At 41.4% G+C, this 19,092-nt stretch overlaps 1 protein-coding gene across 2 annotated transcripts in view; it reads right to left on the reverse strand.

The window, feature by feature from the left end:
- Positions 1–19,092, reverse strand: part of ATL2 (atlastin GTPase 2) — a 42,694-nt gene that overhangs the window by 18,553 nt on the left and 5,049 nt on the right. Inside the window, exon 1 of one of the 2 annotated variants that reach the window (XM_086482311.1) lies at positions 4,400–4,452. In XM_086482311.1, the coding sequence (XP_086338437.1) occupies positions 4,400–4,423 (24 nt within the window). In that variant the 5' untranslated portion in view covers positions 4,424–4,452. Of the gene's footprint in view, positions 1–4,399; positions 4,681–19,092 lie in introns of those variants that run through there. The other variant, XM_086482310.1, reaches the window with a different exon arrangement.

Below are 19,092 nucleotides of genomic sequence, written 5' to 3' on the forward strand. Positions count from 1 at the left end.
TTCACTTAATCCTCTCCCTTCCCCCTCACAAACAGGTCAGCTGCTGAAACTAGCTAAGCATCTAAGCCCCTGCACTAACAGAGGCCAGCACGAGACTACCAACACCAGCTTGCAGAAGCCAAAGAGAACAGGCAAGGACTAGAAGATCTACAATCAATACTTGTCATAGTTAAAAAATAATTTTTCCTAAGTGATCTGGATTCAAGAGAGAAGGTCACCTTGAGAGTTTGACACGTCAATCAACCCATCCACATTAAAATTCTATTGGCATGTTGCCCACTTTGGGTAAGCCTATCAGAGTCAAGTACAGTTTGCAGCTAACACTTCCGGCTGATGGTACTGTAACAAGGTCTTCAGTCCTCAAGGACAAGCAACACACAGCGAAGTGGCTCACACAGAAGAATCCAGCCATTACATGCGCATATTTAACCCAGAAGTGTAGTTTATGTACTGGGCAAGCAAGAAGCATGAATAGGCGCCCTGAGGAAGTTTCACTGCAATGGGTTTATACACACTGAAGTCCTTCAAAAGAGAAGGGCTAGGCAGACAATGGTTTAACTGATGAGGGGGCTTAGAGAAAAACCTTTATTTCACAGGCTAGAACACAGCACAGTGGCAGAACAGAAAAAGACATTTAATGAATTTGCCTCTGACTGCCCAGAGAAGATTACCAGCCAGGAAAGTGTGCTCTTTCAAAGGTCAAAGGGGAGGCTTCTCAATTCACTAGGCTATGGTCTCTACCTTGCTGACTCTGCACTGGCAGCTTTCAGAAAAGAGCTCAAGACACAACTCATCTCAGAGAGCAGCATAAGCACTCATGGCTGTGCAGAATAAAATACTACAAATAAGTGAAACTGCTTATTTCTAAAGGGGCATGGAGAAAAAAACCTGCACACATTTCTCATGCCTAGCAGCACGCAGAGCAAACCATATTAGGAGAGAAAGGCAACCAAGCAGTTCTATACCAGCATTCTCCAAAATACTAAGTGCACACCATTCAGGTCTATTTGGATTAGACATGGCAAAAGTAAATGAGATGAGCAGACAGAAATTCAGAAAGTGAACACAGGTATCTAAGTGAAGAGAACCACAGCTCTTTACAGGTAGGTTGGTTGGTTGAGGTTCCCCCTCCCCCCATGTTTTGTTTGGCTGGTTTTGGGGGATTTTGTTGTGTCATGCGCATACACCTCTACCAGAGAGACTAAGCAAAACCTGAACGGCTTTCCCCTGCAGTTTTTTTATCCCACAAGATGCTTATGCACCCACTGATCACTCTAGAAATCAAAGCTCCAGGCCTGCTTTGGGCTTCAGTACACTCCAAGACACAGTTTTGCAATGCTGAATCATCTCTCACAGGTATGTGTTGACAGACTATAGCTTTTCACTTTTTCAAAAGAATCTGTTACATTATTCAACAATACATTCCACTTGTCGTTTATACAAGAATACTTTTTCCCAGTTTTGTCCAGAAATCCTTACTTGTAGCAATTCAGACCAAAACTACACAAATCTTTTGACAAGTCCCTCAATGAGTATTAGATACAATCACATTTGATTTCGTACGTGATTCACGTTACAGGAGACTTCAGTGTCTTAACAGGCAGAACTTCAGCGGAAGCTGCACTTAAAAGCCTGTCTCTGACTGACCTTTGCATCAGTTTGAAGCACTCCTAGCTTGTTACCTCTGTCTTCCCTCAGTTAAAAGTCAGTATGTTAACTGCCTCCATCCACTAAGTTGTCTTGAAAGATATTCAGGAGATGAGGAGGAAAAACATGACTGTTCCTGCGTGAAATCAAGCTAGAAGTTGTGCTACAATTCTGTATCAGTCATCTGAAAGGTAATTCTCTATATTCCACACTAAGGAATGGACAAATGCAGCTTTATTTGCATAGTGCTATTAGCACACAGCACACCTTGCAGATTAACACAAGCTAAGAAGGTCATACCCCTGTAAAAAAAGCTTTTAAATCTAAATTTACTAGTGTTACTGCACCCAAATCTTAATAAGGCTTAAACTGCAACAAAGATCACAAGATCCTTGCAGCAGCTTGCTGAGTACACAACTGCTGCTGTTTTGTGGCAGAACATTCTGTTCCGTTTCAAATAAGGAATCACAACACTAAGTATCAATGCTTGAAACGAGATGCCCACCACCCTGAAGTCAGTGACCAATCTCAGCCATGCCAAAATCCTACCCGTGACTTCAATTGGCACAAGCGAGATTTTTTGGTATTGTAACTTTTCACACAACCTCCAGCTCCTGGTTTAAGACAAGAAAATGGGATTCTGAAGTACCTTAGCAAGTTCTTCATCACACATGCTAAGTGACCAGAAAGGAGGATACCCCAAAATTGCTTGATTAGTGTATGAACTGAAGGCAGACGCTTTAGTATTTTGTGCAAGATCCAATATTCAGTTCACACAAATCACATACCTGTGATTAAGCCTGACTGAAGATGGAGAGATCAGGCTAAAGGGTACGATAAAACTATACCAAGGCCTCCGTTCCTGTTCTGAAAGTTGCATAAGCATTGAGGATACCATTTGACTCAATACAATCCAACAGTGTCCAGAAGAAGAGGTGTTGCACTTTTCTCTCACCCCCAACTCCCATCAGTCAGTTTGCAGCAGCTCTGGTGCTTGTCAAACTCTTTCCCTAAGACAGTTTATGTCACTGAGCTGGCAGAAAAATAATTCAGCAAAGTGCAGTGTCTTCTGATGCATCGTTGAGTTGGATCACTCCAGCTAAGGGCCTGCAAGCATTACAGCTTCAGAATACAAACGCCTGGCCAGAAGCAGCACATGGAGAGCAAGACCTTTCTGCTTTTGGTAAGCAGTAGCTGTTACAGCAGATGGCCAAGTTTGCCTTCAGCTTCTGTATAAGTGAAATAAATGGTACTGTGAAGGACACCTATAGAAAACTGAAAAAAGTGATTGCACAGTAAAGGGAACAGAGATACTTATTACACAAGGCTGAAACAGGGCTTCAATCCGTTTTGCTTTACAGACTTTTGAACAATCTGGAAGTTAGAGTATTTGCTTAAAGCCCAGCCCTTCTGTTTCTGGAAGAAACTAGCCCTACCTCCACCCAGCCACCACCTAGCTCAGATGTTATACTTTTTGGGAGTTTGGAGTTTTCTGTTTGGGATTTTTTTTCTGGTTTGCTTTTAATATAAACAGGACACTAGAGAGAGTTTATATACACACATAAGAGGCCACCCACTGCACAGCTGTATCAATGAAACATTTATTCCTCCCTAGATTAAAACTGTCCTAAGAAGCTGGGAGTACCAGCTTGCTACTTTGTATTCCTCCTACCATATTCCCAGTGTCTGTCTTACAGAGCTCTTGGCAAATCGGTGAGAGGAACTCAATATCCAGCACTATTGGAGTGACAGAAAGGAAGTCTTGATCTGCCAGCTACCAGCAGCTTCTTTGCAATATTCCCATACTTCCCGCAACTGCAGGGTTCATCTTGATTTCTCCTCAAGCCAGCTAGCACAAAGGTAAAATAGATGCAGTCACGGTTAGTGTCTGCTACCATGAATTCCAACTCTAAAGAATAGTGACCGGAAAAGGAATCAGTTCTGGGTTGTTTTATTTTTGTTTTGTGGGGTTTGTTTGTTTGTTTTTGGTTTTGTTTTTTAAGAGCTTCAAAAGGCAACAAAACACTCAATTGTCAATGTTAACTACACAGATTAAAAGAAACACATCACAACCTGTGACAGGCAGATGTATATGCTCACAGAAAGCCCTACCCCACCTTCTCCAGATCCGTCAAGAGTTGAAGGTATAATAGACACAAGGCAACAGCAGCCAAAAGGTACAAGCTACACGAAGAAACTAAATTTTGGTGGGGGCATTCATTAACCAATGACTTAAAAGGACTTTTAAGGGTTCCTGGATTACGTTCAGAGACACATTCCAAGCAGCAAACAGGAAACTTTCTCCTTTTTGCCATAACTCTGATTTAAGCAGATTTAGTCCTCCAGTAGCTAGCTGATAAGACTCTTCTTTTTGCAACAATGGGTAAGCTCATGCTACCATATGATTTTAGGGGATCAAGTCAAAGCAAGATTCCTCCAAGACACCACTTGAACAAGCCCTTGCCCAAAGCTCAACTAGAAGGCCACCACATTCCTTCATTCAAGTTTTTCTCATGCCCACTTACATCAGGATACCAATAAGTTCCCTTGATAACTGCAGGAAAACTTATCTTGAAAAACTGTCACTTAAATACACTTCTTTGCAGAGTAGAAAGAGTAGCTGGCTTCCCCACACCCCAATAAGTGAGAAAAATTTGATCTGATATATTTGTGCTCAAGTCATCAAATAAAAAGGTAAATGACTGAAATACCAAACTACTTTACTCCTGCAGGGAAAACCCAAATTACTCACCCTGTTATACATGTATCTAAGCATGAAGTCCAGCAGAAAAGATTTTCCTTTGCGGAAAGCTCCTGCTACAGACACAACTACTATGTTAAGATCTTTGATGTGTTCCTGAAGCAAGATTTTCTCCAATGCTTCTTCATCTAATTCAAAGTTGTGGTCATCTTCATGAGCAAGAACAATCTGTATGGGGCGTGGCTTATCCAAATCCACCTCGTCATCTGAGTCTGGCAGGGCATCTGAGTCAGGTAGGGCGTCTTCCTCCTCCTCTTCTTCATAAAGCTTACCTGCAAATTGACAGGTTACAACACATTAGTAAGTCAGAGCTTAGGGCACCAGACATTTCTTTGAAGTGAAGCCTTGAGCTGGGCTTTTGTTCCCAGCAGCAAGACTGATGTTCTTGGGAATGCACATATGCAGACAGTGAGATCAACATCCATTTTCATCAGCTTTGCATACAGTCTACATTTCAGATCTTCAGCACTCTCTACGTTTTAAGAAATCACAAAACAAAACTGGTGTTCAACATCAAAATCCCTTTTAAAGGCTTCTTAAGTGTAACTTCCATTAAAAATAAAAGGCCTTTTATCTGGGAAAATTTAGTTTAAAATAAGCTCCCAAGAGGACCAAAAGAGGCCATTTTTAGATCACCACCTTCTTATACTATCATGAGGGATTTTTTTTTTTAAAAAAAAAATGTTTTCTGTCAGTTTTGCTTGCCAACACGTATAAGCAAGACCACTGATCCAGTATGCAAACCCAGGATTGCATACATAGGCAGATGACCAAGTTCCTCTCTAATTCCACACATTACACCTGTTTGAATTCTCAATACAGCACAGACTTCAGAGTGCCTATTCACTGCTTGCAAGAGGATACACTCCCACATGTGTGCAAGGCCTAACACTTCCGAGATAACAAAACATATTGAAGTAGTTCCTGGCTTCGAATTCTTCCTATGGCACATTATTAAGCAAGACTTAACAGTAAATACCAACTCTTCCAAAATGAGTTAAGAGAGTATTTCTACACAATTTAAGAATCTATACCTTTTCAGGATCAACTCGTAGCTAAAAACTACAACCCAGATGATATTTAAGTTACTAATCAATGATAACTTAAGGTAACATAGCCGTTCAGACAAACATCACAATAGCACCCGTATCCTATTTTTCCGACTTCCAGAATTCAGGAGTTACCAGGTTAGAGGCCCAAACCGACCTGTCTGAGATGCAGTCTCCTCTCTTGAAGAAGTACCACAGCACTTAAGTCTGCCCCACAGCAGAAACAAACTCTACCACTGACCTGATTCCACATTCCCTATCAAGCATCTGGGAGCAGCTTTGCACTTAGAATTGCCTCCAACTCCAGATTTACATTTTGCCGTATTCTGTTAAACCCCCATGTGCACAAACCTGACTGAAGTACCTTCCTAGCCATTACTTAACTAAGAACATCATTGTATGAATCTAAGTACGTTGGACTGCTAGTCATGCTTGTATTTCCAGACATTGCTCTAATGTAGACAAAGCAGCAGGCATCTCCTGTTACTTGATGCACTGCACTCAGGTATGTTACATGGCCCCCACACTTCCTGTGGAAGCGGCCCAGCAGCAGTATTCTCTTGCAGGACGTGTCATGAGGCACCATGGAACACACCACAGTTGAATTCATTCATGGTAGAGACCCTGCCAACACCCGCAGGACCTGCCAAGTCATCCCTGATAGACTTTGCATCCTAGATACCATCTGCAGCAAAAGTCTTATGAACAGCGCTCCAACACACTCTTTTGTGGCTCTAATAAGACATTTGAATTATCACCATGAACTTGTAAAACTGGTAATACGGTGACCCTGGAGTTTTTCCATCAGCCATCTCTTTGGCTGGTTCTGACATTTCACTTCATTGTAAATCAAAGAGGACATTTCTACTTCCAAGCACTGCACCTGTGCTGCCTCAAAGGCCAGTGGCACTGAAATCTTAATATATTCAAACCACTTTTTTTTTAAGCTAGGGTAGTACTTGGTTGGAATAGGAAGTTAAACTTCAATGCTTAAATACTAAGCAGCTCGAACTAAACTCCAATGTTATCCAAGTGGGCATGCAAAACAGCATCTAGCATCACCCTAACTCAAACTGTTTGACAAAGCAGACCAAAAAATTCAATCACACCAGCAGGCCTGACAACTGGAAGGAGTAACTTTAAAAACGAAATCTATCAACAGGATGCCAAACTATACAAGCTACACACAATATTGGTCACCACTTCAGAAGAAAAAGCTCTCACCTTTGGCCTAATGCTTTTTTATTCCCAGAAATAAAACAAACCCTTTTTGGAAAGAGTTTACAAAACAGGTTTTGCCCCATATAGGCAGCATCCTTTGTAGGCCAGAAAACTTGGGAAAGTAGCCCAGGCGAGGTACGAAGACTTTGACAGTCAGAAAGAAAGCCTTCAGCATCACAGCCTAGAAACATAAAGGGAACAATTCCATTGATAAAAGCATTAAGATCAGATAGCTCCAAGAAGAGCCGCCTCTGTTTTACCAATCAGATATTCATACAATGGATCGAAGCCTCTGCTTCTACATATTCCCCAGGCAACAAGTTTAACCTGATTACTTAAAACCGCCTTATTTAAATGCGTACTTCACTTCAGCTGCAGTAAGGTATCCGTTTTGTGCACTAAGGTAGACTGTAAAATAGTCTAAAGCAATACCTGCAACTTCTCTTCATTCACTTGGAGCATGGCATTAACCGTCTTCTGGAAGTCATCAGACCCTTAGCAGACCTCAAAGCGCAAGTTCTAGGAGCATCCTTCCACCAATGCAGAGCATTGCCACCAAAGCCAAGAAGCTTTCCAAACAAACAAGTAGAGTGGACTTTTATCATTAGTTATTTCTAAACAAGCAGATTCTCCCTATCACAAATAGATAGTACTATCAAGAGCTTACACACAATAAAGCCCATTAAAAGCTCACGACATCTTGTTAACAGTATTCTGCACCCCTGGAGCTCACTTAGCTCAGAGGGGACAGGACAGAAGATTCATCTTAGGTCTTACGCAATTCCTATTGGCTTTCCAATTTCTGCTGGTAAGCGAAATCTAAGCCCAGAGGATCAAGTGGAGTTTGTTTTGGGTTGGATTGGTTTGTTGAAAATTTTTTTGATCAGACACCCTAATGTATCTGAACGCTCTCAACCTGCCTACAGAAAACACCATCACTGCCATGAATCAAGCACTTTAGAGGGTGGAGAACTACAGTGTTGACAGCTGTGAAGGAAACTTGATCCATCCAGAAGGGCTGGTTTGATAACTTCATGCTCAAATTGTAGTGCACACCCTCCCCTTCAAGAGAGTCTGAACTAGTTAGCAATTACCAGGACAGACATTGCACAAGTTAAGCATGTCAACTGTACAACAAGTGCTACTGCTCGTCCCAGCAGTATAATCAGCATATGCTAACCTGTCACATGCTCCTCAGCAGATGTCACAACCTTTTTGGTCCTTCATTCTACCTTCTCACTGCTTATGCTGTTACTCTGGCTAGTCACTGTCTCTAGCAGCACTGGAGTACTTTAGAAGCTTGTTAGAAGGCTTTGGCCTCCTGGACAGAAGGATCGCATTCCACATCCAAGAACTACTTTTAGAGCAGTGTCTCAAAACAATAGTCAGGACAAGAAGTCCCACTTCAGAATCCAGTTTTCTGCCAAAGCTGCAGAAGCATTATAGTAAGTTCTGTCAACACTTCATAAAACAAGCATGCTGATAGCACTATCGAGTCAGGCCAGGAGTTAAAATTTAGAACATGAAGCCCTACTCCTACTCCCCCACCCTGCTTTCCTCACCTGCCCCAGCATGGTTATCGTGTACTACTCGAAACTCAGAATTTAAGTGGATTTGTCCTAAAGCCCAGTCTAAGGACCACAAACTGCTCTAGGTTCTTGCAATAGTCCAGTCCCAGCAAGTCAAGTACAGGAATAGATGAGAACTAGCTCTAGAACAGCTGGCTTTCACAGCATGACCACCCCTATGCTGAAGTGTTTCTAGCCAACTGGACAGTAATTTGGATGTGCAAGGCTCATGGCAGCCTCCCTATATAGGTCTCCATGACAACACACTCAGTACTGCTACAGAGGCAACCAAAACAACAGAATTTTGTGGGATTGGGGGGAGAGGCGGGTGTTTATTTTTTTTATAGTGCCTCTTAACACTTTGAGAAGTCCAGTTCCATCCCAGTAGTGGGGCTACAGACCCAGCACATCCACCCCATTCACTCATGCTCAGAAGGGTCGTTTCAGAGGCATGGCTGATGGCTCCTTGCACCACACACAGAGCAACCAGACAATGCTGCCTCATGCTGGTAGATTCATCCAACTCAGTCACAGGGCTGGTCTCAATGCTGTTGGAAATCCACATGTGCACAGAAGACTGGACCTCAGGCTTTTAGCACATACAGAAAAGCTCTAGTCTGTCAAAGCATGCAGCGCTAGAGCTCGCAGCGCAGCGAGGGCCCAGAAATCCACATCTACATTTTTCTTTTTTCAAGATGTTCATCTGAACTTTAAAGCTTCTGTACTACCAAACTAACATACTCCAGACTATAGTCGTATCTACCACTCTGGCCGCAGCTGATGCAAAAACATCAACTGGACTTTCCCCGCCCCCAAAGTCTGCCATCTATTCAAGCCTATTACTATGGTTGTTTGCTAATCACTCCCTATTCCATTCTGGCTTCTTCCAACCTGAATCATTCATTTAAAGCACGTGAACTAATGCAAAGATCTGACTGTGCATAATCACTTCCTAACCCAGGTCAAACAAGCTAGGAGATACAACAGAAGCACCTGTGTTCAGCAAGACATACAAGCAGGCAGATTTGAATGGAAGCAAATATAGCCAAGAGAGGATACTACCACTCCATTTCCCTATAAGTTCTTCACTCCACTCAGCAATAACTACAGCAGGACTACTATTGACACTCATCAGCTAAGTATTCAGAACAAGCACCATTTGTTGAAACACTAAGCCAGATTTTGAGAATACTAGCTTCTAGTGTATGTACAGACAATATTTCAACTGAACAACCCATTTCTTATAGTACAAGGTAAAATGAAAAGCTAATTCCTGCTTCCCCTAAGCACACAACTAGCAGCTAATGACCTATTTGTCCTGCAGCGTAAGAACACTGGAGTGAGAAGTCAGCTCAACCTGCGTGCTACAAAAATAAGACAGCCTGCTTTACATGCAAGTTCCTCCCTTGAAGCACATTAATTGAAATAAAGTACCAATATAGTTACCTTTAACTTCCAAAACAAACAGAGCTTGAGCTCATTAAATACTTCACTCATTACAAAAAACGCACACACTAATTGCTAAACTCAGTTGTTTTTAGATACAGTGTTTTTGATCAACAAGCACTGAATGACAACTAGCAATTGCTTCTCTAGACCATGGGTTGGACACAGACAACTGCACACAGATGCATTAAAATAAATTTAAATCACATTTGCTTTTCAGTGGCTTAAGACTTGGACTATAACAAATTCTAAAGAAGTCACCACCTTCATTAGTGTAGATGGCTCTCATCAGCACTCCTTCCACTTGCTCTATCACACGGAGTTACGAAGACTTCACTGTGTACATCAAGCTGGTAGTCTTAACATGCTGTTTGCACAGAAACCTGCACTCTGCTAGAAGTCCAACTTTAAATCAAAACTTCCAGTACCCCTGGATACTTCAGTTCTCAGCATCCTTGAACTCTCTTTTTCCTGGTGCTCTACAGGCACTACATGTTTGCATCCATACAAAAGCCATCAAAGTCTCTCACTCATAGTTCAATACAGATATGGGACAGGTTCCCACACACACCTAAATTGTAAAGCAAGCTGCAGTAGGCTACACTAATCTCAAGCCATCTGGCTTGGAATCTTGTCCTACCTCCACGGGCTGAGGGAGTTCACAGCTTGAATCAAAAAGCTTAAAATAAGTTATCATGAGGAAACTGCTGCACCACATTTAAATGTAATGCATTCTCTCAGAGCTTCACCTAGGAAATTTTCCTTAGAGAAAGGACAAACTATTTAAATGTTTCTTGTTTTGGTGTAGTGAAGTGAGGAAAGTGTAGGCATGTGTGAACAGAGTTCCAGAGTGTAGGGGAAAAATAGGTTAACCTTCAAACTTTATTTGGACAAGGTAAAAAAATCTGGCACATCTGCTGGGAAAAAAAAAAAAAAAAATCACACCACAAGATTTAAGTCACAAATTTGTCCTTGCCTTTCTCCAGCAGTCCTGTGCCATGCAATAAACTCACAGTAGGACCCACATGAAAGCTATGGGGCTGCCACAGACCTTAATGCATCACTGCTTTCCTATTGCTGAGCAAATACTGCCAAGCAGCTCATTTTAAGGCCAGAAATAATTAAATGTTTCAAACATTTCAGCTATAAATAGGACTGATGAGCTAAGTTCCAAAGACTTGTTTGAATATCCAATAAGACTGACAGAGGAGCAGGGGAGAGGGGAAGATGCATTTAACTCCCTCTGTTCCTTCAGGGCAATGGGATGTCAAGGGACAGATCTAGAACTGTTACATAAACTCTGAGTAAAAGCAAGAAGTACCTGAAGCTACAATTCTGCCAGAGAAGGGAAAAAAGAAGATATTGTGATGACCTAGATACCTACAAAGCATCATAACTAATCAAACAACAGGCCTGTCTACTCCTAAGTGCTTTAAATTGCTTCTCTGTTGAATGGTCTGCATGCACACACAGGAGCAGACAGCCCTCTCATAGCTGTGCAAAATACTGGTAAGCTGGCATTTTGCATTCTCCATTTAAGGGGACAGAAAAGCTAGAGGGAGACTTCATTACAATGAAGAGGTGCAGCAAAAAAGCCAACCCCCAAATTCACTTGTTTTCAGCAAATACATACAAATAAGAGAATACCAAAAAGGAGAGAAAAGACAGATGCAGCGCAAACCCTGACACAACCTAGTAAGTAACAAAAAAAGTTTTATATATATATATATAAATAAGGATTGTTTTTCTGAAAGCACGTCATGAACTTAGTAAGAAAGATGTTTCTCCATAGCTACAAGGAAAAACTTGGAGGGTAGGGATAGTGACAAAGCAGGCTTCTCATCCTTCTTCCACTCTGCCTAAAAAACTCAGCTATTATTAGCACACTCACTGAAGGACCTAACAGGATCTCTACCCACAGTAAGGTTTACCAGTACTTTTCCAGCCCTCCCAAAGAATGCTGCTTTAGTATACCAAGGCAGATAAAGGCACTAAAAGGCTCCTTCCTCACCTTTTCTCCCTTTTCTTACCCATCCCCCAGGTTCTTGAGGATGGGAATGAGAATACACAGGATCTGACAACACCCTAGTTCACCATGGACTCTGGAAACACAAGTGAAAGCTCTTCACCAACACGTAGGCTAACCAGATCCTTACAGGCCACACAGATTTAAACCAGGCAGACTTCTGCCTGTATTTCAGAGTGACTTGATTTAAGGTTTTTGCTCACCGAAGAAGATTCAGTCAGCATCTTCTAATTGATTTAGGCCATAACTACATTTTATGTAACTTGTACGTATTCCTCATGTCAGCAGCTGATAATTTAAGCAATGATCAGCTAACTCAAACCAAGGTTTTGAGTGAGAAGGACAAGGAGAAAAGAGTAAGGAAAGAGATGCCAACTGCGATTACCCCCTGTTTGATCTTTAGATTAGCAACCAGAATAGGTTTAGTCACCCAGCAGCATCTGCACCATGGCCACAAGGGAGCTCAGCAGTAAGCAAAGCAAGCACTCACTTCTGCTGTATAGCAAGGTATGCCAAAGGGCCAGTTTCCATACTCATTTCCAGGATAAATAAGCTGTGAGAGCATCAACGGGTTTAAAGGAAACACAGCAAGCTGAAGAGGCTTTAATTTTTCCTTTTTGATCAAACCATGCTTCTAACAATCTGAAGCTTCTAAGCAAAAGCAATCTTTAGCCCAACCTCCAGTTTACACTCAGCTTCCCACCTCCCTTTAAATTCCTGCAGCCAAGAGAGCCTTCCATCCTGCTTTTCCAGCACTGAACTCCATAATTCTGTCTTAATAAAAAGTCTCACATTTCCCACACTTCCTTTCAAAGAATAAAGAGCACTACAGAGAGACACTGGGTTTACTTTAAGAAGCTGCCTTCTCTAGATCACACAGCTAGCAAAACTGATACTGTAACTACCTTCAGACACCTTCATGGAATATTTCAATTCTTCCTCCCTCTCCCTTCTCAACTGTTCTTAACCCAGTAGTGTCACTAACATGCCCATCAGACAAAAGAGAAGTGTGATCGGGGAAGACACAACATGGTTTAGTAGGCATGGTGGTATTAGGTCAATGGTTGGACTTGATCTTAGAGGTCTATTCCAACTTAATGATTCTCTGTGCCCATACAATTAATGCCGAGATCAACAATGTGAATCAAAACAGAGAAAAAGCCTCACAAGTCACATTTAGGGAGAACTGAAACCTAAAAAAACTCCACACAAATCACATTTTGCATGTGTTCACTTTCTGCCCACTGGAGGAAGATATTTTTCTCACACAGCTAAAACAAAAAGTAGTTTTCATGACAGTCCCTGCTGCTAAGCATGTAGAGAAAGAGGCCTGGACTGCCAGATCACTCCCCTGCAACTAACCTGTAATATCTGCTATGGCACCTAACTATGTCCATACACTTCAGAGCTCTGCACCTACACTCCACAGCTCCCGAGTCTCTGCCAAGCATCATTGCCATTGCTGCAAAAAGTCCCTTGCTAAGGCAACAGCTCACAGTACATCTATTCTGTGAACAGGACAGTGCCAGTAACTGCTGCCTCCTCTCTCCCCTATTGCCTCTTCAAGCCTGTTTCAGTAGCACAGCTGAGTCTCAACCACCCACTCACCCAAGGGCTCTCCCACTCGCTCCCATTTCCAGCACCACACAGTACCACACTGCCTTTCCTGCTAATTTTGACTCTTAGCAGTATGGGATACGTGGCAAGTCAGCTAAACAAGCCAGATCAGCAGAAAAAGCAGTTTTCTACAAACTGTATCACTTCAGTAAGAGTCCAACAAGCACTAGAGCTGAAGACACAAAGCAGAACTACACAGCTTCATCTGCAGGGCACAGGGTTCGTTCAGCTGCACTGTTGAAGAGCACAGGGCTGCTGCCCTCTGTGTTGGCATCACTGTCCTAGGTCCAGGTACCAACTTACCTTGAACAAACAAGGTGATGTGCCTCTACAGCCTCTGAAACAGCTGCATCAGCACAGCTGAGGGGGAGGCACAAGCTGCTTGACTGGGCATTGGTGCCAAAAGAGAAGTTCAGCTTTGTGACAACCTAGTTAAGCTGGAAAACTTCTCCAGACTCTCAGAACTCACAAGTACAGTTAAGAAGCATGTTCATGTGGAGACTGGCTTAGTGATATGGGATAACACCGCAAAGATGGTTAGACAACTGGGCTGTAACTGGATCTGATTGTGTGTAGCCAAGGATTTGTCTAGATCTGAAAGAGTTCAGATATAGGCTGGGCTAGCCAACATATTAGTTAACCTTCCCTTACAGCAAGGTTTCCTTCCTTTCCAAATGGAGATTAACATTCGTTTCAGTTTTGTCACTAACATAGGCTAGGACATGTAACTGGTGGGAAGATCTTGAGCTTGGTACAATCCTTCCTGCACTAGAGGAGCATCCCCTTGAACATTCCTACTGAATACACTGTACCTGCTCAGAGCTGTCTCTCCTAAAGATTACATAATTTTGATTTCCAAATCAGCAGTTGTCACAAGGACACTGTAAAACATGCTAACTCAGTTCCACACAACAAGCACCTTCGTATCAGTTCAAAGGGCTCAAGACTTACCTAAGCTTCTTTAACATTCACAACACTTGTTACCACAGAAACCGCAGGCACTGCTAGCAAAACAAGAGTCTTAACAGGAGCATTTTTGGGTTTTAAACAGCATTTTCCTGGGTCAAACACACGCCATTGTTACGTGTACGCCAATGGCAAATACAGCATTGAGGGGAAGAAGCAGAGAGTAATCCAGAGGTATGGCAAGCCACACCATCCTCCTGAAAGGAACAAATACAGAAGGGGAGCTAGTCACTACTTCTCTTCACATCGAGTTCTTGGACTAGGCTGAATACATCCAGCCATCTAACCACTTTTCTACAGGGCAGCAGACCACACTGTATGTTCAGACTACAAATGGTTTAACATCCATCTTTCACTTGGGCAGAGAAAGAAGAGGGAAATACAGTCTTCAGACAGTTGCATGTTTAACACCCCCCTCCAAACAACAGTTTGGGTTTTGTAAATAGTATTTATTGTCCTCATTCTGTGGATCCATGAAATCTTTCCTTACAGTGTATGGAAGGAAACAAACACTGGGGAGAGAAGTCTAGGTTTAGAAGATGAACCCAAACAGAGATAAGATAGCAGTGTGCTGCTCCTTAAAGCTCACAAAAGCTTAATATAGTCAGTTTTAATACACTACAGAAATAAGTCAACAAGTTTAGACTACAGAACAGTTCAGTTTGATATTTGATTAATGAAGCAGTGATATGCCTGCAACTCAAAGTACTTTGACTCCAAGAATAACGTTCAGTCTATCACAAGCTAGCTTCTAACCTCTTCAAAAGCACCAGATTGCATTTTAAAGGTCTTCTCAAACAAGCAGGATTCCTAGTAGCATCTGAAAGTTCCATGAGTATTTAATCGCATCTGCTATCTAAATATTCACAGTGGATAGCGCACTCATTTTTCCATTGAAAAAATAAGCTTAAAAGCAGAAGTTGTATTTCTTAATGCTCCTACCACCATTATTTTATTTTGAGATTTTTATTACTTTTTTTTGCCTTTTATATCTCTGAGCATAACATGTGGTAAGTTTTCAGTAGCTACTTACTTCTACAGTACTAGTAGCTCCAGAAAATACCCTGGTTCTGTGCCCCAACCCCCAAAGCCATTACTTACTGCACTTTTTCAAACTTCGCTGTACTAAGAAGCCTGACATATGAGTATTTAGAAAGATTTCCTTTTAAGTACATTGTACTGCATTCCCTCCCTTATCCCCATGACAAGATTTTGTTGCTTGAAGATAAATGATAACTGCCTTGAGGGCAGCTTTGAGGCCATGTTTAGCATCACCTGCTGTCACTAACAAGAACAATTCCTTAGTATTAGTTCAGAACTGCGAAGTATTAAGAAGTTATTTCTCAAAACCAAAAAGACTTCTTGTTTTAATAAAGTGATGTGGTTATATCAATAACCTTAACCTAATTTTCTACAGCAGTCATTTTCACTACTATTCTATGTTTAAGCAATACATTAAAGGAAGCCAAGCTTCTGCCTCCATGCCTAACAGGTCACGTACTTCGAGTGACTGCTCCTCCCCTGAAATCAGTACTGTGATGATCGCCATACTAGGCTGAGGACTGAAAGATGGTACCTCTCATTTCCCAATTGTTTAAGGTTCCCCCAGTAGATCACACTACACATACCAAGATAAATGAACAGCCACGAGTAAAAGCCAAAAGACCCTTTCTTACATTTACCTAAGGAGCTGAAAATGCAGAAGGAATAAGACACAGCATGCAAGCTTGCAGGCAGTAGTACCATAGGATTGGGCTTACAGAGACAGTTAAAATAACTGCACTTATTTTTCACTCAGCAATACCACCCTGTTTGGGAAGATAAAAGGTGAGGACAACTTTTCCAAGTAAGCACAACATACAAGAAGTAGTCCTAACACATCAGTACAAGCAGTTGACACACATTCTCCAATGGGTTTCAATCCAAGTAAAAAACCAGCCTTGTTGTCCTAGAATCATTATACAACACATTGCTCAAAAAGACACTTCAAATATTTTACTGAGACCACTAAGAACTTGTACATTCAACACGACTATCTAAGGCGATGGTGAGCAAAAAAAAGTGTCCTACAATTTGACACTAGCTACAGACTGGGACCTGATTCTGATCTCACTTGAGCAACAACCGCGTAAGAGCAAATTAAGTTCTACTCTCAAATATCAATTTACTGGAAACTACGTTCTACACTCCACATCTGTAACCTGTACAACATTTCAATAGTTCAAGTCTTCAACTCCACTGCCTTTCAGGTTTTGGCTTCTATTTCAGTCTTTCAAGAGAAACCTGCCAAGACTTGCAGTAGCACACAAACCCTGTTTTGCCATGCAGAAATCACGTATCTGGGGCTGAATATGCAATCAGTCATTTGCTCATTGCACTGAAAATAAAGCTGGAAATACATCTAGAGAATGGATTGGACATCTATCCTCCTAGCAGAAGCATATCAGAATATCCCTCATACCATATACAAGCTGTAAATAGAGGTCCAGTAACCAAACCGTAAGCAGAGTCCTTTCCCAAAAGGCAGTTTGTGCAGTCTTACAGCTTTGACAGTTCTCTTTTCCTCCAGGATACAGAAGAGCAGGACGATTCTTTCAAAAGAAGTTGGTCTTTCAGAAATCATTTCTGCAGAGGTCCAAATGGACTTCTCTTTCACATTATATTCGATTTCCTATTCGCCCTGCTCATGAGTTCATCAAGCTGGCATCAAACAGGAATTCCAATAGCCACTTACCTGTGCTCACTCAGGTAATTTTTGTCAGACTGCCGTGGATGCTATATGGCTCAGTAATGCATCTTTGGTGTCAAACATTCTGCTTTAAGTTTTTTCCAACCTTAGAGAGGAGTAAGCTACTAACGACTGTAAAATTAGCATAGCTATTTTTTGAGTTTTGTTAATGGAAAAAGGATAAAAGACTTATTTAGCTTCACAGACCATACTAAGCACAAAGACCTACTATTCTCACACTAGAATGAGACACAAACCTCTGCTGTTACCTCAAGGAGTAACGTCCCCATGGAGCAGCTGGAATTCTCAGTGATAGACTCCAGGCAAACTAACTGGATAGCTTTAGGATATGTAACAACCTATTATGGAGGCAATTAAGTGAGCTTACCAGCTACAGCACTATAATGCCATACATACGCTCCTTCCCAAACACAAAAGGGGAGAGGTAAGCTCCTTGCTTTGCTGCAGAGCGAGAACTCCAGTTAAACACCAACAGGTAGTTATCTGCCTAGCGTTAACTTATACTCTAGATCATCTCCCGGTAACTTGTTTGTACAGCTACAGAATACACTGGGTGTCACCTTCAAGTCTTAGGAGATAAATTCAGTCAAATAAGAATTAACAGTGGAGGAAGGAATAGACAGATTTTCAAATTCCTCTAGATTTCATTCTAGGTTTAAGTGGGCAGAGGATCAACTTCCTAATTTAAATGCCTTCTGAGTTCCTCCGACTTTTATACTAATGTCTTTCAAAACGAATGCTTATCAAGACATAAAATCTTGCATTCTTGGAAGTGAACACTACACAATATATTAATTTATTTCAGAAATAAACAAAAATTAAAGGTCAGACAAGTTAGCTACCAACACTCGTAGAACATTAGTCCCTATCACATATTACTTTGCTGCTGGAAATGACTTGATTATAATCCTCGTCCTAACAGACATCACTCATGTCATATCAGTGATTTCTCTGCAGCTAACTGAAATAGCAGACATCAATCTGAGCAATGCTTTCACATCTATTTCAAAATTGCTCATCTGTTTGTTCTAGTGTTTCAGATATAAATCCCAACCCCATAAATGTATTCATGTAAATTAACTCCCTACACAGCACCATGACCTCAAAATCAGCTACAGGATGAAGCAATATTCTCCATGTCAACAACAACCTTCCAAAAATCAAAGAAAGTTACTTCCATCTTTCCTCCAGGACATCTCAGGAAGATCAGGTTGCCAAAAATGTTTTGAGAAAGACACCAAATCACTCTCCAGTAAAAATATTACGAACCAGTGTGTATAAGTATTTCTGAAAACTTTCAGTTATTTACAAATGACAAATACAACAGGCATGCCTATGCAGAAGCTTAGAAAATATTTTTGTGCCTTGTTCACCTCAGTTGACATTAAAGACAAAACCTTAAAATACTAATGACTGATATAGTAAATTTAAGAAGTTAATGCAGGATTTAACAAAAAGTTGGAAAAATGCACTCAAACTGGCAGCTGGCAGATCCCATTGTAGGCACAGCATGAAGCACCAGTAAAACCAAGGAAACAATTCAGTCTGATTTTAAAGTTTAAAACTTCTCATTCAAAGACTGCCATACCAGGATATCAAAAAATCACCCCTAGGACAGGGCCTATTCATGACTGCAGTGCAGTAACAAAAGCAACTTGAAATCTAACTTTTCCATCTAAGCTGAAGTTTAAGAACAGTTAGAAACTTTTTTTCCAGACTGTGCTAAGATGCACAACAGTCTACCAACAACAGTCACAAAGTTAAAACTAGTTTTGTCATAGTGCTAAAGCGAAACCTGTGACCCACCTTGCGCTGAGAGACTACCAAGTTTGGGTCACTACCAAAACAAGAAAACACAGAAATTCATTTATCTGCATTTCCATTTGCTTATTACATCTGTTTTTGCAGTTAGGCAAAACCCAAAGTCTGAGAGGAGGTAAGTGCCCTTCCTGTTACATTGGAGGGAAATCCCCAGCGCTCCTTCCCTCCAGTTGGCGGTATTTTATTACCATAATCAGTAAGCAAACATTCACAACTGATAT

This window comes from Leptosomus discolor, chromosome 2 (assembly GCF_034619465.1).
Source record: "Leptosomus discolor isolate bLepDis1 chromosome 2, bLepDis1.hap2, whole genome shotgun sequence".
Taxonomy (NCBI): Eukaryota; Metazoa; Chordata; class Aves; order Leptosomiformes; family Leptosomidae; genus Leptosomus; species Leptosomus discolor.